The 26,631-nt window shown below is 44.1% G+C and overlaps 1 protein-coding gene across 1 annotated transcript in view; it reads right to left on the reverse strand.

The window, feature by feature from the left end:
* The window catches only part of LOC139416164 (neurexin-2-like), a 968,379-nt gene that overhangs the window by 846,460 nt on the left and 95,288 nt on the right, over positions 1-26,631 (reverse strand). Inside the window, exon 2 of the mRNA XM_071164510.1 lies at positions 23,012-24,420. Within this exon, the coding sequence (XP_071020611.1) occupies positions 23,012-23,714 (703 nt within the window). The 5' untranslated portion in view covers positions 23,715-24,420. The remainder of the gene's footprint in view (positions 1-23,011; positions 24,421-26,631) is intronic.

Here is a 26,631-nt window from a genome sequence, read left to right on the forward strand (position 1 = left end):
CTCTCTTCAGAAAGCCCTGTGCTCTCAGAGCGGTAATCAGCCTCTTAATCGTCAAGCGAGACAATTACAACGTAATTAAACCTTCCCACCGCTCCTTCGTCACGTTCGCCTCAAAGCCGTTCTGTTAAGTTCTCTTCTCTCGTCCTCTGTCAGGATGAAGGTGTATGACACAGATGGTGTCTGTGCCGTGTCTGAGTTGCTGGGCTGTTGTGTCTGCATGGCAGGGCTAACACTTTGAATATGAGGGGAAAACATCAATATCAATATAAAAACACAAAAACGTCAGACGTAGCCGGGGTTCAAAGGCAGTTTAAATACAGCATGTCTCCAGTGCTCTGACCCCCCCCCTCTGCCCTGGCACTGGCTGGCTGCGAAATGAAGACAAAAGGGAGAGTACCAGGGGAAATGTTTAGATACCATATTAAATACACATAATGGTGAGACTGAATTGATCTCTCTAAATCTCGCTCTCTTAGCAAAAAAAAACAAGTTGAGTATTTATTGTTTGTCTGCTCACGATAACTCTGACGTAGGTCTTTGCATTCTATTTTGAGACGGGACTATTTCTTGAAAGGTCAAACAAAGCAGTAATTGCTGAACTCGTCAATAGGCGTCCTAGTGTAGTTTTGGTGAATGCTAATACTTAGCAGACATTTGATTTATTTGCAATATGACTTGGGATTGATTCTCACAAAGATCAGAAATCATCAGAAAATGCCAAGATTTTACTTGTCTGAAGTTTTAGCATCACCCAAAACAAATTATTTAGGCTTGCAAGATGGCTACTCAGTGCAGGAAGATTGATTCACTTACTATTCCATCAGAGTCTGGCTTCCTCCCTCCATTTTGTTGGAGGTGGAAATGAAGAGGGTCAGAGTTATTGCTATTCAATCACATGCTGAACCAACAGCAGTTTACCGAAATTGCTTACAGGGAAGGAGACTGCCAGTGTTCTGTCTAAAAACATGGTGAACACTGAAAGGGAAAAATGAAAGCCAGCGCCTTTTCATCAACAATAAAGTGTAGCTGGTTTTATCCTCTTGAGAGAGAAAAAAACAAGATGGTGAATGCTTTGCTTAACTGGCAGTGCTGATGAGAGAAGTGTTGGAAAAGGTCAATACATTGTTCCTAAGTTAAACCAGGGATAAGTCCACTGGTGAAACCCCAGTAATAGTCCCTGTAAGGCTGATCAGACCAAGTACTGAGTGAAACAATTCCCCGGGGCTGTTTTCCTTCCTTCCCCTCTTTTTCGCTCTTCCCTCTGTTTCCTTTGAATGAACTCATCGTCATTCATAGTCCCATTTTACCCACTAAAACGACGACTCGTATTGTTGCGTGACCTGTGTGCTATTTTGGTTAGACTTGAAATTAATTCCAAGGCATTAAACACTGGACAAAAGAAAATAAATATAAAAATGTAGCAAAAATAACAAAGCACTAAGAACCTAAACCAAGAGCCAATGGTGTGGAACAGGGTTTATGTTCATTGTCATAACTTTGTATTTACGATAAATCATACAATAAAAACTATAATGCCCAATACAGTGACGAAGGACATAACATCTGGCAACCAAATCACATACAGTAGGAAGCCATATGTCCACAGTAAAACTTGGCAAGCCCTCACACATAATGAGATGAACCACGTCATCTCATGAACGACAACTCCCATGTCGGTACAGTAAACATGTGTACTTAAATTCATGGGCCCCAAATCCCTGTCCATGTGAAACCAATCCACGGGTGTCCATATTAGGACAGCCTCAGTCTCAGCAGGACGTTGGACAGAGATAACCCACATTAAAAGATCACTACAGTTTACTATAGAATACTACAGCACATACTATAGAATACAGTGGTAAACTGTAGTATACTATAGTACACACTGTAGTATACCTTGATCATGTATAGTACTATAACACTTTATAGTAAATACTACAGACTGCAAAAAGTCCTCAAAAACCAAACAGTAAATACTACATCAATGTCCGTAAAAACACTACAGTAGTTACTAAAGTATATACTGTATACCCTGCCCATTCCCCTCCTCCCAAATCCCAATTTGTGCCACCCATTAGTGAGAAACCATAGTTATAGACAAGAGCAGAAGCGCTGAACTATCCATTCAGCCCTCAGTCCTACCTACCGGTTATGGAAAATGTGCTCTTTTAGTATTTTGTCCAGTCGTTTTCCTCAAGGACAAAGCCCCCACTGCGACGTCAAAGAAAACAAAACAAAAAAAATACTACAGTCTGCAAAAACACTACAGTAAATACCACAGTAAATACTACAGTCTGCAAAAACACTACAGTAAATACCACAGTAAATACTACAGTCTGCAAAAACACTACAGTAAATACCACAGTAAATACTACAGTCTGCAAAAACACTACAGTAAATACCACAGTAAATACTACAGTCTGCAAAAACACTACAGTAAATACCACAGTAAATACTACAGTCTGCAAAAACACTACAGTAAATACCACAGTAAATACTACAGTCTGCAAAAACACTACAGTAAATACCACAGTAAATACTACAGTCTGCAAAAACACTACAGTAAATACCACAGTAAATACTACAGTCTGCAAAAACACTACAGTAAATACCACAGTAAATACTACAGTCTGCAAAAACACTACAGTAAATACCACAGTAAATACTACAGTCTGCAAAAACACTACAGTAAATACCACAGTAAATACTACAGTCTGCAAAAACACTACAGTAAATACCACAGTAAATACTACAGTCTGCAAAAACACTACAGTAAATACCACAGTAAATACTACAGTCTGCAAAAACACTACAGTAAATACCACAGTAAATACTACAGTCTGCAAAAACACTACAGTAAATACCACAGTAAATACTACAGTCTGCAAAAACACTACAGTAAATACCACAGAAAATACTACAGTCTGCAAAAACACTACAGTAATCACTATAGTATATACTACAGATTTTTTACTACTGAATTTATACTTTGATCACTCATGTATGCAGGTCAGATGGAGGTCAATCTAAACTCTCTTTATATGTAGGGAAGCCACTTCAAGCGCTGGGGGCAAAGTTTGATTGTTGCCACCCTATCTTTCTCTTTTTCTCTGCTCTCGTTCTTTTTAAAATATTTTTTTGCTAGGAGGTCCCCACACAGTCATTTGGTCACAGACGGTTATACAACTTGAAAAGGGGCGCAGTCGAGCAAATTGCCCTTAGTGATCACACCTGTATCCTCTGAGCGATGGTGAGAAGCATGTTAACTACAGGCTGAGCACCGGTGGGTGTAAACGTGTTTGTGCGCTAGCACGTGTAGGAAATTATAAACTATAATTTTTTTTGTCTGATTTCAATTATTTTCCTTTTACCATTTTTCACAGGTTTTGACTCTCAAAATGAAAATCGCCTACCAAATTGGATGTTGTAAGTTCACGGGACAGTTGAGCTAACGTAGGCTAATGTGATTAGCATGAGGTTGTAAGTGACAAGAACATTTCCCAGGACATAGACATATCTGATTTTGGCAGAAAGCTTAAATTCTTGTTAATCTAACTGCACTGTCCAATTTACAGCAGCTACTACAGTGAAATAATACAATTCTATTGTTTGAGGAGAGTGCACAACTTTGAACATATTAATTAACAAATTAGGCACATTTGGGCAGTCTTGACACAAAATGTTGAAAGAAATACAATGGTTCATTGGATCAGTCTAAAACTTTGCACATACACTGCTGCCATCTAGTGGCCAAAATCTAAATTGTACCTAGGCTGGAATAAGACATTATGGCCTCTCTTGCATTTAAAAGATGGTGCAGAAAAAATACAAAAGAACGGTAGTTTTTTCTTTGTATTATCTTTTACCAGATCTATTGTGTTATATTCTACTACATTCCTTTCACATTTCCATAAACTTCAAAGTGTTTCCTTTCAAATGGTACCAAGAATATGCATATCTACATATCTTCATGTCTGCAACACTACAGTAAATACTACCGTAATGTTTTGAAAACGCTACAATGAATACTATAGTATTTAACCATAGTACACTATAGTATTTTATCATGTGGGAAGGTAGAGCCTCTGCCATCATTAGTATCATCCCATCCTGTCCCACTCCCAATCACATTTGTAATTACTGCCTGTCCTGCCTTAGCTTACTGATAGACACAGAGGCCCTATAATGAGAAGATGTTGAATAAATATTTACCTCTCAATCTGCAGTGTGCAACACTGAAGGATGTGAGTCAACTGTTTGTGTGATTATGGAAATTCAGCGATAAAGGCGTTTCGCCCAGAAAGATGGCGAGGATAATGAAGGGGGTGTATGTATTTTGATGACTACTCAAAAATGGAGAGACGGGATATCAAGAGAGGCATAATTATTCCTTCATTTGGTATAATCTGGGTATTGTTTATGCATCACGGATGGTACAAAGCTATTGTTTATCCTGGTATTTACGGCGCTGCTGGAATCATCTTTGTGAAGGCCACAGCTTGTGCTCTACAACATCAATGAAGGCTGTCGAAGGGAAAGAGATCGAGGGAGAGGAGGAAGGGAGCCAGTCACATCGGAGAGAATCCTCTCCTCTCACCTATTCCTTGTTCTCTCCTTCTAAATAATCCCCTCCATCTGTCGCTAAACTGATGCATGGGGAGGGCCAGTGGAAATCCCTCCACCCCTCCCCTCTCGGTTAAGGACTCGCTACAAAGGAGACCGGTTTGGCTGGCACTTCCTCCTACATGTGTGTTCTGATTGACGATATGCGCTGCCCCTCTGCATTCCCAGCATGCTCCCTCAAGCTGTTTCATTTTTCCTGACAAATATCGCCTGGGCAATTCATCAGAGGACGAGGCCTATTGTCGAGGTATTCAGAGATCCTGCCGCCCCCCCAAGAGGTGATTATGGTGCGCAGCGACCGACCGCCCAATCAACCTAAATTAGTCTTCTTTGTCAGTAGTCTACCTCCCTCTACCCCTCTCTTTCCAATGCCATCCCTCTCTCTCTCGCCCTCGCTCTCTCTCTCCTCCAGACTCCATCAGCCCTTCCCTGGCTCTCCCTCTAGTCACTTCTCCCTCGAAGACTGTGGACGCAAAGATCGATGTGCCTCTCCCTGTGACAGCATCAGCTCCAATGAAGAATCTTGACTGACTCCTTCACTCTCCTTATCAGACCCACTGGCTCAATCAAGGCAGCCATCTTGTTTGTGTGTACACAGTGGCATGTCTTACTAAGGGAATGTGTGTTTTAACATGGAAGCCGGTGTGGGCGGTCCACAAAGCTAATAGGCTGGTTTCTCACATGCAGAGAACACGAAGAGTTCAATCTCAGCTTAGCCACCGACGAGAGGAAGGAATCAAGACTACATTTTTGTGAAATCCCCTCTTTTACTTCCCCCGCAAATTGGAAGCCTTCAGGAAAAAATATAGAGCGGACCATGTCAGAGTAGGCTACCGCGGGTGTGCGATAAGCCTTGTTCTTGCCTGAGTCAAATTTCCGATGGTGGAAAATAAGACGCCGCTCGTATTCCTTACGTCATCAAATATTTCAAGTCTGTCTGTCTCCAGCACCATGGTGAGGAGTTCTGATGAGCCGCTGGCGGAAAGAGCGAGTAACGTAGGGGACACCAGAACAGCAGATACATCAGAAATCAAGCCTAATTTCCATGTAATTGGGTGTCACAGCCTGCTATATTAAACACCATGGGTGGTCCCGTCTGTTTCGTAAATAAATAAAGAACTATAATAAAGAACATGGTGGCAGGTATCCTAGCGGTTAAGAACGTTGGGCCAGTAACTGAAAGGTTACTGGTTTGAATCCCCGAGCCGATTAGGTGGGGGGAGGGGGGGGGGGGGACTGTTGATGTGCCCTTGAGCAAGGCACTTAACCCTAATTGCTCTGGATAAGAGCATATGTTAAATGACAAAAACGGAACTAACAGAACACTGGTTAAATCCCCCGGAGATCGCTAAATAATGCCTCCTCTGCCCTCAGATGTTGTTTTTTTTAAAAAGGCCCTACTGTTTCCTTCAGGTGGACTCAGAGGGCTCGTTTTTTTTAAAAAGGACCCAAGTCGAGAGTTAAGGCGTCCCTGTATAAATGGCTGATTATAATCATGGGCTAGCACCTGTACATACAGACATTGGCTTCTCTGTTACACACTGTGCTATCAGCAGGGGGTTATGGAACACCATGGGGAGTCTCGCAAACTTCCTCGCCATACATCGATATTGTACCAGAGGCGTTAGATAGTTTGGCCCTGGGGTGGTAGGATGGGAAGAGAAGATTACAATGCTTTTTTGAAGCACAGCCCACAGGTGTTTGAAGGACGGCAGGAGGGATGAAGGGAGGGAGGGATGTCGAGACACTGTCTTTAAGCTCCTCGGTGAGGTAGTATCACCATCACTCTCCCACGCTCCGATGCCTTCACCCTCCCTCTCATCCACCGTTTCCTGTCCCCACTCCCTCTCCATCCTCCTCTTCTGAACAGGTCTCTTTCTGCACAAAGATGTTGTTTCCGGGAGAGAGGCCGCGGGGGTCACCGATGCGTTATCAGTCAAACAAATGGCATGCCGCAACAGGGCCTAGCGAGGCCCCTGAGGTGAGACATTGGCGTCTGGTGGACAGAGACTAACAGTACAGGATGGCTCCCCAACATCTCTTATAAGAGTCTCCCTCTCCAGGAGCAGCGTCAAATAGAGAGAGACTAACACCCCCGGAGTCAAGGAAACAAACGGAGCAAAAAGCAAAGCTAAAGTTGACTCCCCAAAGAGTCACGGTGCGGGGACTCGATAAACTCAGTGTGATTGAGACTGAAGTTGCTCAAGTGAAATAACATGTTGCTGTTAACATGAGGGAGTGTAAGGCAGTCTCTTCCACAACTGAAACACAGTGTACTACAGAGACAGACAGTGGTAGGCCTATACTGACCCTACATAGTACACAGACTATATGATTAACATGATACAAATGAAATGTTGTACAATAAAGAACTAGAATATATATTTATTGAAATTACATTTCAATCTGAGAAATTCAAGCAGCACCTGTTTCTATCAGTGTTATTATATTTTCCCGGAGGACGACGAGTGGGAAGTTCTCTCCACGGTGACTTTCCCACCAAGGCAATAACAATCTAACAAGTCTGAGCTGGGCCCGATATAGAAGTAGTGAACACGTTACACTCCTGGGCATTTCCATGTAAAAGGACCTATAAAAACACCAACATGTGACGTTCATAGGAACACATCAAATTGAATGTCAAATGAAAGCTAAGAAACTATATATATATTTTTTTTAAATACACGCTTCACCCATTTTATATCCTAAATATTAGTAATTAGCAAAGGATTTGATATCTGGTCAAACAGATGGAACATGGATCTTAGAAAAGCATCTACTAGAAAAGGTCATGAAAGTTATTGGAAATTCATCAAAACACAATCATGTTGAAGACCACTGCAAGCTAATATCAACATATATTTAGTTTTGCATGAATAATTTGCTTTATGTAAGTTTAAGAAACATTGCTCTGTGACTTACCAAAAACCCACAAAACAGTATCTTTAAGATATTTCTCTCCCTCATAAAAGTTCACAATAGTAACAAGTACAATAGAGTTTTGACTTATATCAATTTGGTTTATGAATTGTTAAGTGATTAAAACTCAAAATTCTGTTATCAAATTGATGACAGAACTTCTGAACAATCAGTAACCCCATTACTGAAATTGAATTGGCTCCTATGGGAGATTATAGTAGTCACAAACTACCGTTGGGTCACCTGCTAAAGTTCTCCCTTCCACTGGTTACGTTCAGCTCATAACTGTTTTCTTTCTCTTTCTGTCGTCTGGTGGTCAAAGCGAGTGTGAAAACAGTCCATGAGGAGGAGATGCACTGCAGTACTTAATGCAGCTGGTGGCCACACCAGATACTGACTGTTACTTTTATTTTTGACCCCCCTTTGTTCAGGGACACATTATTCCATTTCTGTTAGTCACATGTCTGTGTAACTTGTTCAGTTTATGAATCTTGTTATGTTCATACAAATATGTACACGTTAAGTTTGCAGTTGACAGTGAGAGGACGCTTCTTTTTTTTGCTGAGTTTCGTACTGTAGTATAATAATACTCCTAATAAGCAAATGTAGCATATTTCTACCTTTGTATACATATTTAGGATACATCACCATGAAGAGAATGGATCCATGATAAAACATTTTTACCGCAATTCTGTTAGAGAGTGTAAATCCACTTCACTCGATGTAGTTCCATAACTCAAAAATATGTTTCTAAATCAAGGGGTCATGTCATAGCTGACACCCCATTTTTTCTGCAGACATCTTTTAATCTTAATTCAGTGCAGATATTTAACAGAGTTTTGGAAAATGCGGTCACATAATCCGAGGGAATTTTTTTGAAATTCTGTTACCAAATTTTGCATCTGCACAGTTATTCCACTAAATGTGTTTTTGTAAAATGTTCTGTGTAAATTGCTAAAAGTAGTCATTGTGCATAGGATTGTATGGTTTGTTCAACTTTGAAATCAATGGTTTTTGCTTGGCATACATTTTTATGTGAAAAATCGGAGTCTCAGCTCAATTCCGTTATCATGGAATTGCCCTCTGTCTCTGATAATATCATCCAGCTATTCTCCAGGCCTCCGTCCTTAGGGGGGGGCTTTGAGTCAGTTAATTAACAGTCCTCACAAAGAGTTGGGAGACTGTCACTGTAAAAAATCAAGACTAATTAAGTTAGTGCTTTCAGTGGAAGCACAGAAATCCATGGATATAAAATCACCCGCCACTGAACACAACTGCCGTTCGGTACTGAGAGACTGTGTTGAGGTGTCGTTTGAACGAGCCATTGAAGAACACAGATCGATATTTGCCGTCTCCATCAAAAAATATATATTTTATAACATCGCTAAGAGTATGTTAAAATGCAGGTCACTCCGTGAAGTGGTTGTAAAATCCCCCATATCTATTATGCATAAGCCAAGGTTTAAGTTTAAAGGTTTAAGTTTAAAGCTGAGGTTTAAGATCGATAAGTACAGTATACACTTGAGTAATATTGTTTCGACAGTTCTACTCCATTTTAAGCTTTAGATCACATCTTAGTGAGAATGTACAAATTCCCCCATGAATAGGTGAAGAAATAATGTCTCTCGCAGCAGATCATTATAAATCAGTACTGACATGATGAGACATGAAACTAACCCAACTCAGTCTTTGGAAGAAAAAAAAAAGGCTTACTTGAAAGACTCCATTTTGTGTCTTGTCACGTCCTGACCCATAACGGGGATGAATGGGAAGTGACACGTGTGACGGGGACGTGCGAGGCGGACTTATTGCAGCGCCTCATTCCCCCCCCCCCCCCAGTCGCAGACTGACAGTGGGGAAAGAGGGCTGCTTTAATTGCTTGTGCACAGCCATTCTGGCTCTGGGCATTAAAAAAAAGGAGGTAACAGCTCATCTGGGAGAGGAGCAAGGCAGCTGGTTGTAAACATTACATCAACACTTGTGCTTCGGTTGCCTGAACGCTGCCTTTGTCAGACAAGCGCGGGAAAGACTTACGAGTCAAAAACATACACCTAAGTGCGCATGAAGATGCCCGACTCGAAAGCGGCAACTTAACCTTGCGTTTTAATCTATTAATGCTTTGTGTGTCGGAAAAAAAAGGGAGAAGATACCTGCATAAATGTATTCAGACGGTGCGAATAAGAGGAGGGGAATTAGGGGATTAGGAGAATTAAGCCAGTCTCTCATCTGGAGACGTTTTCACGGGATACGCTTTGGGAATGTTACGAGGCTGGGATTGGCGGAGAGAGAGAGAGAATCAGCAGAGACAGAAATCACACAGAGTGAAGAACAAGAGGCTACAGAAAAAGAGATAAAGCGTATAGAGAATCAACAGCGCAGGCCTTGATCAAAGCATTGCACCTCCACAGAACAGGGCTTTCACATTCCCGTCTGTTTGAGGACGCTGGGAATCTATCAGGAGGCCAAGCAGGAGAGGAGTCGGTCTCCATCTCTCTGTCCAGGGGAGAGGAAAAATGCATGAGCTGTGGAGGGAGAGAGGAGGAGATGAAGATGGAGAGAGAGAAAGGAAAGAAATATAGATACGGAGAGGGAAAAAAAAGGTGCAGAGAACAGCATTGCAGGGTTGTTCATCCTCTCCATCTAGTCGCATACTCCTTTCCTCTGGAATGAGCAAGATATCCGGCCTGATCCGCTCCATTCTCCCCACAGACTCCCTGGATGTGTGCGATTTCTTTCCTGCCCAAGGGTGAGCTTCGGCAGGGCAAAGCCAGCTCAGCGGCACCCCTCTGTGGGGAAGAAGGTCGCGGGTGGCAGAGGAGCATCGCTCATCCTTTTAATTAAACAGCGGGTCACAAGCGGCACCTTTCGGTGTGGGCTCTTGTCGTGGCGGGGCTCCCCTGGCTATAACCACACATGAACAGAGATCTGGGGATTGTGGGATTGTAGAGGAGAACGGGGGGAGGATAATCCCCCTGAAGTCTATGAGACGATGACGACGCTAAGAGATAACCGCCACCGCTGCATGCTAATTTACAAAACAGAGCCCAGAGCTCCAAGCAGTCAACACAACTGCACCCGCCCAACCAACGTCCTATTCCCACTGTAGTGAAATACACCGTTATGTAACGCATCCCAGATCCCAGCAACCAGACAGAGCCAAAAGAGACTTCACCATCTGAGAGTGGGCGGAATGGAAGGTCAGATATAGGACTTCATTAGACATTATCTAACTGGCTCTGGGGAAATCGGACAGTGGGATTCTCATTTTAGCCAGAGCCTCGTTCCCGTCAGAGACAAAAGACAAGGAAGGAGATGGCTGACAACGGTGATAAGGTTATTAGGGAGCATCTAGCTCCTGTCTGGCTGCTATGCAGGATAGAGGTCTGAATCCCTGCTCATTAGCGACACATTTATTTATGTATACAGGACAAGTTAATTGGGAGTTCATCAATCATTCGACGAGGGCTTCCTGCCGTTGCTGGTGGGGGTACAGCGCAATTATTACAGTGATGTATGAGTCTCAACGTCCTCGTTTTTTTTTTTTTACCTCTGTCCCTCGCCATGTTTCCATGGAGACCCCCTCGCCTCCTATCCCCTCACCACCTGGGCCAAATTTGGAACAACAGCAGAGATTTTCGTTTGAATTCTGGATTATTAGGCGCTATTTTCCACTTTTAGTGCTGCGTTTCAAGTACAGTAGAGGGTAAATATGAGTACAGGCCCATTTTCATAAGTAGTTGAAAGTTGTGGGTGGTCACAGCTACTGTAGGGTTAGTGTGCCCTTTGCACTCCTAAAATGCAGCTTAATATACTGTGCATCAATATGTGTACAACTAGCCATTCAAATAAATCAGTATCTCTTCAAAATCACTTCAAAAACAGATTCCCGAAGGCTAACAGAAGCAGTGTTTTATTGTAACAAGCATGAACGGTTTCTTCTGCCTGCATGCTGCGTAGCTGCTATACCGCTACCTCCAGGTTGTGGCAGCATGGTAAAAGGGGTTTGCCTCCCCGATGCGCATGGGCCGTGGCTGTTACCTCCAGGGCTCCTCAGGGACCCAAGTCCTGCCGTATTGTTGAAAGTGATGAGACCGAATTGAGTGTTAACAAGCGAAGATGCTGTTTTTGATTCCTACTACAAAGCTTGCCAACTGGAGTAGGGCCTCCCGCCTGCTGTCTCAACCTGCCTCCTCTGGATTGTGTTAGAGCTATACAGCTGGAGAATGGGCTGGATATTGGAATTTACTGCGATTTGGACTACATTTTTTTGGCTTGGTGTGTCATTTACTGCGATTTGGACTACATTTTTTGGCTTGGTGTGTCATTTACTGCGATTTGGACTACATTTTTTTGGCTTGGTGTGTCATTTACTGTGAGGATGTTTTAGTCAAGTGGAAATTGAATTGTCCTCCTGTTGTTTAAGATGTCATTGATGTTTTCTTTGAAGATATGGGGCAATTTGGACTATAGTTAGAAACTACACATTGCTCTAGTCTAGGGATGAGTGTGGTAAGTTGAAAGAGTTAAGCCAACCCTTGTTTCTAGGAAACCATAGACACAATGAATTGTGTGTCCAAATACTTAGGAAGAGGATATCATTTACTGGAGTCTGTGGAGGAAGAAACTACATGGAAAAAGTGATAAGCAAGATAGGTCCAAAAAGCTATTTTTCACAAAATCAAATGAATTTATGGTGTTATACGTTTCGTGATGCTTGGATCTAAACCAAAGTAGATCATTTCATTTTTATGTTTTATTACTTTTTACATCAGTAGGGGTCTCCATAAGCTACAATATGAGGTCCTATACCTAAATGTTTGCCTTGGGGTATGTTGAGCCTATGGCCACCATACCCCATACAAACGATGATTACATTTAGTCAGTGTTACGCATAATATGCATAGTATTTGTACAATGTTCCATGCATATATGAACTCAAGATTGTAACAATGAAAATGCACTGAGCAGACATCATCAAACCCTGTGTGTACAGACGTAAAACAAGCAGTGATCTAAAGCCCCCCTTGAGGTTCTGGAGAGAAGAGAAGAAGTCCATTCGATGCAGCAGCAAGGTTGACTGGTTACTCAGACTCTTGCTCCGGCCAAACGCTACGCCAACGCCCGCGGACGTTAGTTTCTTCTCTGAAGTGAGTCTGAATCGGAGCACCTCCCCGATGAGTTCTAGAATTGAAAATCATTCTAGACCTTCTGATTGGCCCCAGACACCGATGTGCTAGGCCAAAGCGTAATTCTTTAAAATAAATGTGTCACCGGATGATAATCTGATTGGTTAGAGATGATCCAATCGCTGATGACTTTTCTTTGTACAACACCCCTCATTTTGAAGTCACCACAAATAACTTGAAGGATGGCAGTCTCAGACTGAGGTGTGTAGCGAATGATAGAGCAGCGGAAGAATTCAGTTTGAGTCGTCAGGCAACTGAAGTGCTATTGAACAGAGAGAGATCTAGAGTAGATCCGAATGTAGGCATACATTTAAGATATACAATATACCAGACCCCATTCAATGAATTAAACGTTGACCTATCAGCACCCTCGCCCACAGTCACAGGACACCACAACCCACTCTTACTCTACCCCATCCCTGATCTCAATTTACCCCATATTCTTTTGGGCAAGCTAGGTTTTCAAAAAACTGTTATGTTTAGATGAATTCTGATTATTCCCAGTGATACACCACATCCTGAAGAATGTGTATGCACTATATCTTTGTTGGAAAGAACACTATATTCCCCTTTGACGCAGTGATGCGGAATGTTAAAAGAAATGCCTCAATTTATCCCACTCTCCCTTTTTCTGTATATCCTCCAATATTGTTCGCACAAACAACTTTTCTCAACTCAGAGTATTTCCTTTTGACTAATAAAATGGTAAATATAGCTCATCTCCTGCCAATTTGCATTTGACCATGAATCTATAAACATAATGCTAATGACAGCTATGGAAATTGCACAATAATCCCCCAGACACTTCCTTTCCCCCACTCTGACAACGCACAGGCACTTAATGCAAGGCCATAATCTGTTTCACTTCAGCAGACAACAAATAGGATTTCATATTTTGCAATTACAGCAACACCCTTTGATTATCGAGCGAACAAACCTTGAAATGTGACACAACCGGCCTGACCGTCTATGGATCCTGCGTCTTAAACAGATACTATATTCCACATTATCATTGATTGAGGAAACAAATGGCAGATTTAATGATGATCATCTTCTGATAAGTGTGAGGGGGGGGGGGGGATCAATATACGTATTACAATATCTAGCAGGCTGGGAGGGAGGCTGGAGGGAGCTCCACTATAGCTAAGGGCCTATACATAGTACGCTTCTTTCTTTCTCTAGGTCAGTTATGGGAAATGGAGGGAAGGTATTAATATTGGGGCGGCCATTTTGCCATAGCTCATTTAACCTCTAATAACCGTAGTGAGAGTGAGGACTCCAAAGAGCTGGCGCTGCCGATGGGGCCGATACTGGAGAGAGGCCAGGGTCATCATCAATTATAAAAACAACAGCCCGTACAGGTGACACGCAGCCCCTTTTAAATTAGAACCTCCCCGATGCTCGAAACGCCGGAAAATCATTGGTTACCAGGAAGGCCAATGAACGTGCGTGCGCGCTAGAAACAGAACTTATTACATGTAAGAGTATTATATGGTTTTATGAGTATCAAAATGCTTTTCCTTCTTCGTTCCATTCCTCCTCTCCGACTTGAAAGACATTTCTTTGTGTCAGCCCACATTCTCTCTGGTATCTTCTGACAACTACATCAAAGCTCGGCGGCTTCCAGACCTGGAGCTCAAGTAAGATGCACTGACAGGAAGGAAGAGGGAAATAATAGCACAGTTCTAAGGTACCAATGGGACTGTTGATGATGGCAGCAGAGCCAACCACCCCCTTTTCTCCATTCTCCCGCTCAATAAACTTTCTGAAACGTGAACTTTTGTTATAGGTCGATTCGTTTTTTTCTATTCTCGACACATATTCTTGATCATTAGCTGACTGGAGAAAAATATAGCACAACACAAAATCAATCAACGTTATCTCTTCTTCAGGAAATGTTAACCTATTTACTGCGTTTTCCATCTGTTGAAATGTGAACATATGAACCTCTGGGAAGATACAAGAGTGTTGACACTTTTCCTTCTGTATTTCTGCTAAATTCCCTTCAGTACCCAATAGTAAATAAAGGTTAAATAAAAAATAATAAAAAAATAAATAAACTCTGGAAGCAGTTCATTGACATGGCTTATTTTCACAGCTGAGCTAACACAGCCAGAAATTGCCTTGGTTAGGAAAGCCATTACATGTCTTAAACCAACTAAAAAGAGGGAAAGAGAGACCTTTACATTTTCACCAGCGTGTTAGATAAAAGGAACAAATACACAACTGCCCTGGCGCTAAGGAGTAATGACCCAATTTGCATTGCTCAAACCAAAGAACAGCTCTGAAATAAATGAACACAGACCCAATGAATCTCTCTCTCTCTCTCTCTCTCTCTCTCTCATATTTATCCCTCCCTTCCTCTCCGTCTCTACCCCATCTCTTTTTCCTCACTCTATTTCAAAAGGACAAATGTTTCCTGCAGTCACAGTGGCATCACATTGGTATTCTGCTCTCAATTTAGCCAAGAGCCAGGCTGTATCTGCTCTCAGCAACCACACACAAGCAATCTAACACAGAGCAGAGAGAGAGAGAGAGAGAGAGAGAGAGAGAGAGAGAGAGAGAAAGGTAGAAATGAAAGGGATGGAGAAATAGAAAAACTGATAGAGGTTAAGGGGGAAGAGAGGGAGCGGGGACTGTCGGACCAGTGCCCAGACCAGACCAGCAGTGGTTGCATTTGAAATTCTCGAGGTCTTGGCAAACAGCAAAGACAGAGCCCTCCTCTAGCAAGAGATGAAAAAGTGGGTCTTTGTGTGTGTGTGCTTATGAGGTTGGTCAATTCCACACACACACTAACAGTTAATCAAACACATTGTGATCGGAGAGTGAAAACCTGCACATTTTGATGACTTTGATTTGCCGGACTACTACTATAATATTAATGACAGCCTAAATGCTGACTTTCATGTAGCCCTACTTCAGATCTCCAAAAATGACAACTTCAGCAGCCACACAGACTAGATGTATTTTTGATGCAGTTGCCACATCCTCATTACTTGAAACATCCAATGCATCATCTCTGGTGAAGCTCATCTCTGATAAACTTATACCCCCCAAAAATATGGTTAACACATGCTGGCTACAGTTTACCTGATCTCCCAAATTACAGGGCATTTCATCATATTGTACATTGGAGGTGTTCTGTGCCCCATTGATTATAGCAGTTAGCTTTCTGAATATAATAATAATAATGTCAAGAACAGTGGGGAAATTCAGGCTTGTTTAGTGTTAGTAGTGAAATAGCTACACATATATGTATAAACACTTCTGTTTGGAAATGCAAACGAACAAAGAAAGTTGTACAAATGCCAACGACACAGACGGATGCATACAGAATGAGAAACAGAGCAAGAAAGAAAGAGGCGGAGATACAGACAGGGTGAAGGGAGAGGTAGATAAGTGGTGCAAGGGAGCGCAAGGGAGCGGCGGACAGAGGTAGAGAGATAGTGAGACAGAGAGCGAGATAGGGGAATGGGGGGGGTCTGGAAATGCTGACCGCGGGTAAAGGTGAGGAAAAGATAAGTGGTGGGAGTGAGAGAATGAGTGAGAGAGAAAGGCGGAAGGGGTGGGGGTGAGAGAGATGGAAAGCAGAGATAGCTTGAAGAGAGAGAAGAGATACCAGGTGGGTAGAGGAATCGCTGCAGGATGAACAGAGAGAGAGAGAGAAATAACAGAGAAGAGAAACAGAGAAGAGGGAAAACACAGATAATTCAGGTGATGAGATGTGTCAGAGATAGGAGCGGCAGAGATTTACAGTCAACAGAGTTTGACATAAGCTGACAGGAGAGGAACAGATTCCAAAAGCAAATGGCGGTGAGTGCAGAGAGAAACAGAGGGGGAGAAATTACATTTGGGGGATGGAGGAGAGAGAGAAGCGATGGAGAGACAGGGTAAGCAAGAGAGGGAAAAGGGGGCTACGTGTAAACATTTACCTTTGCTTCTTACATCCCGTCATGTTAATATGCATAGCTTTACTAATCGCAAATATAGGCCATACATTACAACACCAACATCCAAAACATTTCTAATCTTGTGGCCTACAGTGGTCTCACAGTCTAAACAGCTGCCTCTGGAACACATGGACCGCTGCAACATGGGTTCAAATCTGTCCCACTGCTATTTCAGCAAAAACTCTTTCCCACCATCTCTCCTCTATCAAATAAAGCATAAATTGCAACATTTTTTTTTCCCAGTCAAATTTCTAAATCAAATGCTACAAAACAACCGTCTCCTTCATCAGTTAAACGATGGGAACTTTGACAGAGAAATAGCTGCAACAGCCTGTATCGTGCACCTGCACCATGTTTCCCCGACCTCCTTCTCCAGAGAACAAAAGGATGAGAATCTCCATTCCATCTGTTTCTGTTCATTTATCACACTCATCTCTGTCTGTGCCAAGAGAAGAATGGCCTATATTCCACAATACATTCTCCCACAATATAGACATCACACACGGGCCTGCTCTCAAAGTGTGAGTCACTAGCTTCCACTCTTAGAAAGGTGCTACAGTGTATAGAACCTAAAAGGGTTCTTCGGCTGTGAGCAAAGGTCGCCCCTACCAGGTGACGTGGAGAGGATCTGTGTATGTACTCTCGCTATTGGTGTCCCCCAGGGCTCGGTTCTAGGCCCCATCCTCTTCTCTCTGTACACCAAGTCACTTGGCTCCGTCATATCCACACATGGTCTCTCCTATCATTGCTATGCAGATGACACTCAACTACTTTTCTCTTTCCCCCCTTCTGACACCCAGGTGGCTACACGTATCTCTGCATGCCTGGCAGATATCTCAACGTGAATGGCGGCCCACCACCTCAAGCTCAACAAGACGGCTCTGCTCTTCCTCCCAGGGAAGGCCTGCCTGCTCAAAGACCTCTCCATCACGGTTGACAACTCCACAGTGTCGCCCTCCCAGAGCGCAAAGAACCTTGTCGTGACGCTGGACAACACCCTGTCGTTCTCTGCAAACATCAAAGCAGTGACTCGCTCCTGCAGGTTCATGCTCTACAACATCTGACTATGACAATACCTTAGACAGCAAGCGGCACAGGTCCTAATCCAGGTACTTGTCCTCTCCCTTCTGGACTACTGCAACACACTGCTAGCTGGGTTCCGCGCTTGTGCCATCAAACCACTGCAACTTATCCAGAACACTGCAGCACACCTGGTTCTCAACCTTCCCAAGTTCTCTCATGTCTCCCCGCTCCTCCACTCACTCCACTGGTTTACAGTCGAAGCTTGCATCCACTACAAGCATTCATGCTCAAACCCTACACCCCAACCCGATAACTCTGTTCTGCTACCTCAGGTCTCTTGGCCAATGTTCCCTCAAAGCTGTGCACTGGGGCGGAGCTCCCCTGGGACTGCCGCGCATTAAAAATATCAGTGTGGGCAGAAAAGCACGAGATTAGAAAGTAGAGTGAAGTTCAGAGTTTTCCCCGTTAGTTAATGCTATCAACGTTTCCCTTTACTGTGGGAATTGTGATCGAATCAACCCGCAATATTTAATGCAACATACCAAAACAAACTATGCAAGACTTAGTAGGCAAAACTAACTATGCAAGTGATTTTGTTGTAGGCAGAACGCATCGGATTAAGATTCTATTGCATTGACATGTATGACTCAGGCCTGGACTCTCGAAAGACCAGTGCGCCATAACCAATCAGAGCTACAGCAGGCCTATATGCAAATACACCATCGCCATATATGGATCTGTGCAATTCACTTTGAACTGGACTGTGTTTACAGCATGAGCGGTCACGCTTGTTTTTAAAATTTTATACATTTTTATTTCACCTTTATTTAACCAGGTAAGCTAGATGAGAACAAGTTCTCATTTACAACTGCGACCTGGCCAAGATAAAGCAAAGCAATGCGACACAAACAATAGCACAGAGTTACACATGGAATAAACAAGCGTACAGTCAATAACACAATAGAAAAAAAGAAAGTCTATGTACAGTGAGTGCAAATGCCATAAGGAGGTAGGCAATAAATAGGCCATAGTAGCGAAGTAATTACAATTTAGCAGATTAACACTGGAGTGATAAATGAGCAGATGATGATGTGCAAGTAGAGATACTGGTGTGCAAAAGAGCAGAAAAGTACATAAAAACCATATGGGGATGAGGCAGGTAGATTGGGTGGGCTATTTACAGATGGGCTATGTACAGCTGCAGCCATCGGTTAGCTGCTCAGATGATGTTTAATTGTCCCTAGAATTTCTAAGCAAACAGCAGGAGGCAGGGCTTTCTCCTATAGAGCTCCATTTTTATGGAACGGTCTGCCTACCCATGTCAGAGACGCAAACTCGGTCTCAACCTTTAAGTCTCTACTGAAGACTCATCTCTTCAATGGGTCATATGATTGAGTGTAGTCTGGCCCAGGAGTGGGAGGGTGAACGGAAAGGCTCTGGAGCAACGAACCGCCCTTGCTGTCTCTGCCTGGCCGGTTCCCCTCTTTCCACTGGGATTCTCTGCCTCTAACCCTATTACAGGGGCTGAGTCACTGGCTTACTGGGGCTCTCGCATGCCGTCCCTGCAGGGGGTGCGTCACCTGAGTGGGTTGAGTCACTGATGTGGTCATCCTGTCTGGGTTGCCCCCCCCCCCCCTCCAGGAAGGCTATACTCAGCCTTGTCTCAGGATGGTAAGTTGGTGGTTGAAGATATCCCTCTAGTGGTGTGGGGGCTGTGCTTTGGCAAAGTGGGTGGGGTTATATCCTTCCTGTTTGGCCCTGTCCGGGGGTGTCCTCGGATGGGGCCACAGTGTCTCCTGACCCCTCCTGTCTCAGCCTCCAGTATTTATGCTGCAGTAGTTTATGTGTCGGGGGGCTAGGGTCAGTTTGTTATATCTGGAGTACTTCTCCTGTCCTATTCGGTGTCCTGTGTGAATCTAAGTGTGCGTCCTCTAATTCTCTCCTTCTCTCTTTCTCTCTCTCGGAGGACCTGAGCCCTAGGACCATGCCCCAGGACTACCTGACATGATGGCTCCTTGCTGTCACCAGTCCACCTGGCCGTGCTGCAACTCCAGTTTCAACTGTTCTGCCTTATTATTATTCGACCATGCTGGTCATTTATGAACATTTGAACATCTTGGCCATGTTCTGTTATAATCTCCACCCGGCACAGCCAGAAGAGGACTGGCCATCCCACATATGCTCTCTCTAATTCTCTCTTTCTTTCTCTCTCTCGGAGGACCTGAGCCCTAGGACCATGCCCCAGGAATACCTGACATGATGACTCCTTGCTGTCCCCAGTCCACCTGACTGTGCTGCTGCTCCAGTTTCAACTGTTCTCCCTTATTATTATTCGACCATGCTGGTCATTTATGAACATTTGAACATCTTGGCCATGTTCTGTTATAATCTCCACCCGGCACAGCCAGAAGAGGACTGGCCACCCCACATAGCCTGGTTGCTCTCTAGGTTTCTTCCTAGGTTTTGGCCTTTCTAGGGAGTTTTTCCTATCCACCGTGCTTCTACACCTGCATTGCTTGCTGTTTGGGGTTTTAGGCTGGGTTTCTGTACAGCACTTTGAGATATCAGCTGATGTACGAAGGGCTATATAAATAAATTTGATTTGATTTGATTTGATTTGAGTGAGGGAAATATAAGTCTCCAGCTTCAGCAATTTTTGCAATTCATTCCAGTCACTGGCAGCAGAGAACTGGAAGGAAAGGCAGCCAAAGGAGGTGTTGGCTTTGAGGATGACCAGTGAGATATACCTGCTGGAGCGCGTGCTAATGGTAGGTTGTGCTATCATGACCAGTGAGCTGAGATAAGGCGGAGCCTTACCTAGCATAGACTTATAGATGACCTGGAGCCAGTGGGAATGGCGACGAATATGTAGTGAGGGCCAGCCGACTAGAGCATACAGGTCGCACTGGTGGGTGGTATAAGGGGCTTTGGTAACAAAACGGACTGTGATAGCAAACTGGATGCAGTCTGAGTAGAGTATTGGAAGCTATTTTGTAGATGACATCGCCAAAGTCGAGGATTATGTAGGATAAGCAATTTTACTAGGGTAAGTTTGGCGACATGAGTGAAGGAGGCTTTGTTGCAAAATAGAAAGCCGATTCTAGATTTGATTTTGGATTGGAGATGTTTAATATAAGTCTGGAAGGAGAGTTTACAGTCTAGCCAGACACCTAGGTATTTGTAGTTGTCCACATATTCTAGGTCAGAACCGTCCAGGGTAGTGATTCTAGTCGGACGGGCGGGTGCGGGCAGCTAACAGTTGAAAAGCATGCATTTGGTTTTACTTGCGTTTAGGAGCAGTTGGAGGCCACGGAAGGAGTGTTGTATGGCATCAAAGCTCGTTTGGAGGTTAGTTAATACAGTATCCAAAGGGCCAGATGTATACAGAATGGTGTCGTCTGCATAGAGGTGGATCAGGGAATCACCCGCAGCAAGAGCGACATCATTGATATATACAGAGAAAAGAGTCGGCCCGAGAATCATGTGGTACCCCCATAGAGACTTCCAGAGGTCCGGACAACAGGCCCTCCGATTTGACACACTGGACTCTGTCTGAGAAGTAGTTGGTGAACCAGGCGAGGCAGTCATTTGAGAAACCAAGACTATTGAGTCTGCCGATAAGAATGTGGTGATTGACAGAGTTGAAAGTCTTGGCCAGGTCGATGAATACGGCTGCACAGTACTCTCTTTTATCGATGGCGGTTATGATATCGTTTAGTACCTTGAGCGTGGCTGTGGTGCACCCGTGACCAGCTCGGAAACCAGATTGCACAGCGGAGAAGGTACGGTGGGATTCGAAATGATCAGTGATCTGTTTATTAACTTGTTTAGAGTTCAAAGCGAGAGCTAAATGTAGAGACGTGCACATTTGTACATGTGTTCATATCCTTTGCTAGTTAGTGAGTTATTAGGACCGTTGTTGATCATTTGTAGTCAGCAACGGGGGAGTGATTGCTTCCTAGAAAAGCACAAAACATGTGCATTTCTAGACATCTTTGGAAAGAAAAGAAAGAAAGTCAGGTAAAGAGAGTTTTTTTTTGTCTTAAAGGGGCAGTGTTGTATTTTGAGACAGGCTTGAATAACCTAAGTAGCCAATAGGCAGAGGGTAGCATAATTTGTCTGATTCTCTGTAATAATGGTATGGGAATAATGATGCATTTTATTTTGAAAGTGGTTTCTTGCATCAAACAACATTTTCAGTCACCTCCTTCAGTGGATAAACAGGTTAATGTCAACCCCTGCATGCTTTTTTCAAAAGTCTAATGAAATGTAGGCTACACTGAACACCACACATTGGCTGCTTCAATAGACTGAATGATAGAACAGCTATTTCCATGTTAAAATGTTATGGGGTGCATTTTCTCCATTGCTTTTGACGGTAGTAGTCAGAGTAGCCTACTTGACCACTGTTAAAACTAACTTAAAGCGGGTCCAGCCTCAGTGTTTATGATAAACACGTGCTGGAAGTTTCATAGAATTTGCGCTCAGCAGACCTGATATTTGCTCAGTAATGAAAACAATTTGAGGGAACTTTGCTCTTTGCCTCCCTAAGGGGAGGGCAGCTCACGCTCAGCCCAGTCCAAGCTCTTCTCTCTCCTGGCACCCCAATGGTGGAATCTGCTTCCCCCTGAAGCTAGGACAGCAGAGTCCCTGCCCATCTTCCCGAAAACATCTGAAATTCTACCTTGTCAATCAGTTTCTTAAATAATCCTCCTCACCTCGACCCCCACCCCCCAATTAAATTTTTATAAAACCAAACCAGCACCTGCATTGACCCCTCCCCCCTTCTATCTTAGACTCTACTGGTAAAATGTACTTTCTATGCCTGTTTTATGTGGTTGTCCCGCCTAACTGTATAAGAGTGTCTGCTAAATGACTAAAATGTAAATGAGAACCCTTTGAATAAACCTTTTTGGTTCCAGATAGAACCTTTTTGGATTCCATTTAGAACCCTTTCCACAGAGGGTTCTCCTATGGAGAAAGCCCCAAAAAACTTTGGAATCCTTTTTTCTACGAGTGTAGTATGGGTTCCTTCCAAAGGTCAAAGGTAAGTCTACATTAGAATAATACATACACATTAGCACTGGGGGCTTGCTTGCTTTGCACTGCTTTGAAGAAGAGGATGACAGTACACTATGTTAGCAAGCTTGCCTCTTACCTATATTATGCTAAGGGTTTTTTCCTAGTACTGAGCCGAGCCAAACCAACATGGACTGAGATGTCCCGGTTATGCATTCACCACAGTTGCTGGAACCATGCTAAAAAGGAGCATTCAAAACAACTGGTATTAGCTAGTCAGCCAGGTCTCACCTTCCTTGCAGTACTTTCCCTTGTAGCGGGTGTGTGTGCAGTCACAGTGCACCTCGCCATACTGGATGGAGCAGAAGCCTCCGTTGAAGCAGGGGTTCTGCTTGGTGCACAGATACTCCAGGTCACTCTGGATGCCCTGGCTGTTGAGCAGGGTAGGGGGCATCTCACCCACCTTCAGGTTGGAGATCAGGCCCAGGAATGGGGGCTCGTACTTCACCGTGCTGGACGTAAGGGCTGAGAGGCGCACGTCGGGCGGGATGCCGCCCACAAACAGGTCACTGACCACCGCCATCTCCTTCCGCTTGGACTTGACCTCCGCCACCTTGGTCTCGCCGTCCACCATGAGCAGGGTCTCGCGAAAGTTGCGTGTGAGGAGCACCATGTGCCAGCGGTCATCGTTGACCCGGGTTTCCATGTGTAAGGTGGCGGGTTCAGCGCAGTGGATGGCGAAGCGCAGCTGGAGGCGCCCGCCGGCGATCAGCAGCTCCATGAAGTCGCAGTTGCCGCCGTCGTCCAGGTAGAGCACCAGGGCCTTGCTGATATTGGTCTTCAGACTGAAGCTCAGCTCGCCCACCGAGCCTGCCTCCCAACGCCCGTAGCGGGCCCACTGGCCGGGGGCCCCGCCGAACTCCAGCGCCATGGTCGTCACCAGCAGACTGAGGAACGCCAGGGGCCACGCGGGAAACCTCAACCCCCTCGTCATGGTTGTGATCCCAATCCTAAATCCCTATCGTCTTCCTATTGGTTCAAATCCTCCACACAGGGATGTATCTCGGCCTAGCGTAGTTGCAGCTGTCGTTGTCGTTTTTGTTTGTTTTTTAAGTGTAAATAATGGTTGTTGTCTAGTAAGAAGAGTTCTCTAGGCTGGGGAAAGTGTGGGAGAAGCAAAACCCTCACAGGACCCAATTCCAGATTCCTACCCTGCCGATTCAGCAGTTCTCTCTGGATTTGCTCTATTTCTCTGCTGTTTTATCCGGTCTCTCTTCTCCGTCTCTCCATTGGTTGGTGCCTCTGGGACTCACAGGGAAAAACGAGGACGGTGGACTGGCAGGGGGAATTCCGATAATTTTACACACAACGTTCCGTCCCTCAACTAAACTCCTTATTCCAAATAGAAATCCCAGTCCTTGGAATCCAGATATAGCTTTTTAGGAAAACTAAGTCAATTTTGTGGCAAGAGATACTGTCAGTCTGTACGTGTTCAGAGATGTTGTTTTTGGGAAAGGGGGGAAAAGGGGAGGTAGAGAAAGCACTGAGGAGGAGTGTGTCAGAGCTGTCTGGTGTTACATGGACAGCAGGGTGTGTTCATCACTCCAATGGCATTAACCCCTTCCTCTCCTGAAGCCTCTGGTTGGTCCACCACAGCTTAGGCTGGCCTGGGTCCCCTCATTGTCCCCACAGTCATGGATCTGGAAGAACACAGACAAAGACATGTTATTAGACCACATGTAAACCTGGTGCTTTGTTTAACTGAGGTGCTTACGTGAACCACACTCACGTGATTAGTAACCTTGCACGAGACCTGAAGATTTGCATTAGAATGCCTAGTCTTGTGGCACACAGGAGACCCTGGTTCCAATACAGTCTGACGCACATGCATATTGGGTTATTGTTGTTGTTGTTGTAGTAGTAGTAGTAGTAGTAGTAGTAGTAGTAGTGGTAGTAGTAGCAGCATATGTATAACTGAAGACAATATAAACCCAACATGTAAAGTGTTGGTCCCATGTTTCATAAGCTGAAATAAAAGATCCCACAAAAAGCGTATTTTTCGAAAATGCCCTAATCGTTATCCCTTGCCAATATAATCCATCCACCTGAAAGGTGTGGCATATCAGTAAGCTGATTAAACAGCATGATCATTATACAGGTCCACCTTTGTCACACAACACAATGCCACAGATGTCTCAAGTTGAGGGAGCGTGCAATCGTCATGCTGACTGCAAGAATATCCACCAGAGCTTTTGCCAGAAAATTTAATATTAATTTCTCTACCATAAGCCACCTCCAACATCATTTCAGAGAATTTGGCAGTACGTCCACCCGGCCTCACAACTGCGTGTAACCACGCATGCCCAGAACCTCACATATGGCTTCTTCACCTGTGGGATCGTCTGAGACCAACCGTGCGAACAGCTGATGAAGGGGAGGAGTATTTCCTTTTTCTGGGGAAAAACTCATTATGGATTGGCTGGGCCTGGCTCCCCAGTGGGTGGGCTTGGCTCCCAAGTGGGTGGGCTTATGCCCTCCCAGCCCCACCCATGGCTGTGCCCCTGCCCAGTCATGTGAAATCCATAGATCAGGGCCTAATGAATTTCAATTGACTGATTCCCTTATATGAACTGTAACTCAGTAAAATCGTTGAAATGATTGCATGTTGCGTTTATATTTTTGTTCAGTATAGTACTGTATAAAAAATATGCATTACAATCGTCCATTTGAGCATCTGCTTTGTAGAGGAAATACACAAATCAAGTTTCCTCAGAGACGTCGACTACTCAAATGAATGTCCTATACATGCAATTCCCTACTGGGGATTTCTCCGTTGGAAGTCTAGACTAGTGAAAAATGTGAATATGTCTGGTATGAAGTTCAACATTCATGTGCATGATTTACTAATAGCCTAGCGGGTGTATGTCAACAGCCGCTCAAAACGCCTCGCTCTATCCTTAACTGCCAAATACAATTGCTCCTAAACACAGTGCATAAAGAGCCATGGAATAGAACGCTTACTCTAAATCCATAACTTGACTTTCAAAATCAGTGAGCAATAAAGCGATCAATAAATCGCCATTGCATGAATGCACGTGCTGTAGAAAACCAACCGTGTTTATGTAGGCTTCATGGTCTCCACCTAACTGCGCACATACACACACTAAGTTGGCTCTTCAGCAGGGTGCTTCGGCATGGAGTCAATGGCTGCCAGGATAGCCACTCTCGACCCTTGGCCCTGGCCTAATCCGTTCCCATTATTTCTCAAGAGATATTTAATTTCCATCGCAGACAGTTCACAATTAAACCCCTCCTTGTCCCTGATCACACTCACTCAGGCCATGCTTGACTGCCTGACTTCAGAATGACAACTAATGATGACACTATCCCTGAGCTAGAGAGAGAGAGAGAGAGAGAGAGAGAGAAGGAGAGAGAGAGAAAGAGAGAGAGAGAGAGAGAGAGAGAGAGAGAGAGAGGGAGACAGAGATAGAAAGAGATACTGTAGAATGACAGTGACAGAGAGAGCAAAACAGAGACCGAGAGAGAGAGAGCATATGAAAGAGAGAGAGGGAGAAAAGGGCGATATTTCTCAAAGTAATGTTCACACGCACCAGCGTGTCATGCCTTGAGGAGAGAGAAGAAGAGGGAAAGAGAGAGAGAGAGGAAGAGCGAGGGAGAGAGCGAGAGAGATAGCTGATTTATTTTAGTTACTTACGGATGGGAGCCAATGCTAGCTGCGTGTTTGCATAAGATTGTCTGCTCTCACACACTTCCCCATAAATTAAGCCCTGTATAATAACATTCATAGATCAAAGCATTATTGATATATGGACAGTTCCAGTGCAGATTATGGAGCTGTGACTTCTAATAAGAACCGATGCCAAGGGAGAGAAACACGGCAGTGGGCCTCC

Source organism: Oncorhynchus clarkii, chromosome 9 (assembly GCF_045791955.1).
Source record: "Oncorhynchus clarkii lewisi isolate Uvic-CL-2024 chromosome 9, UVic_Ocla_1.0, whole genome shotgun sequence".
In the NCBI taxonomy this organism is placed as follows: domain Eukaryota; kingdom Metazoa; phylum Chordata; class Actinopteri; order Salmoniformes; family Salmonidae; genus Oncorhynchus; species Oncorhynchus clarkii.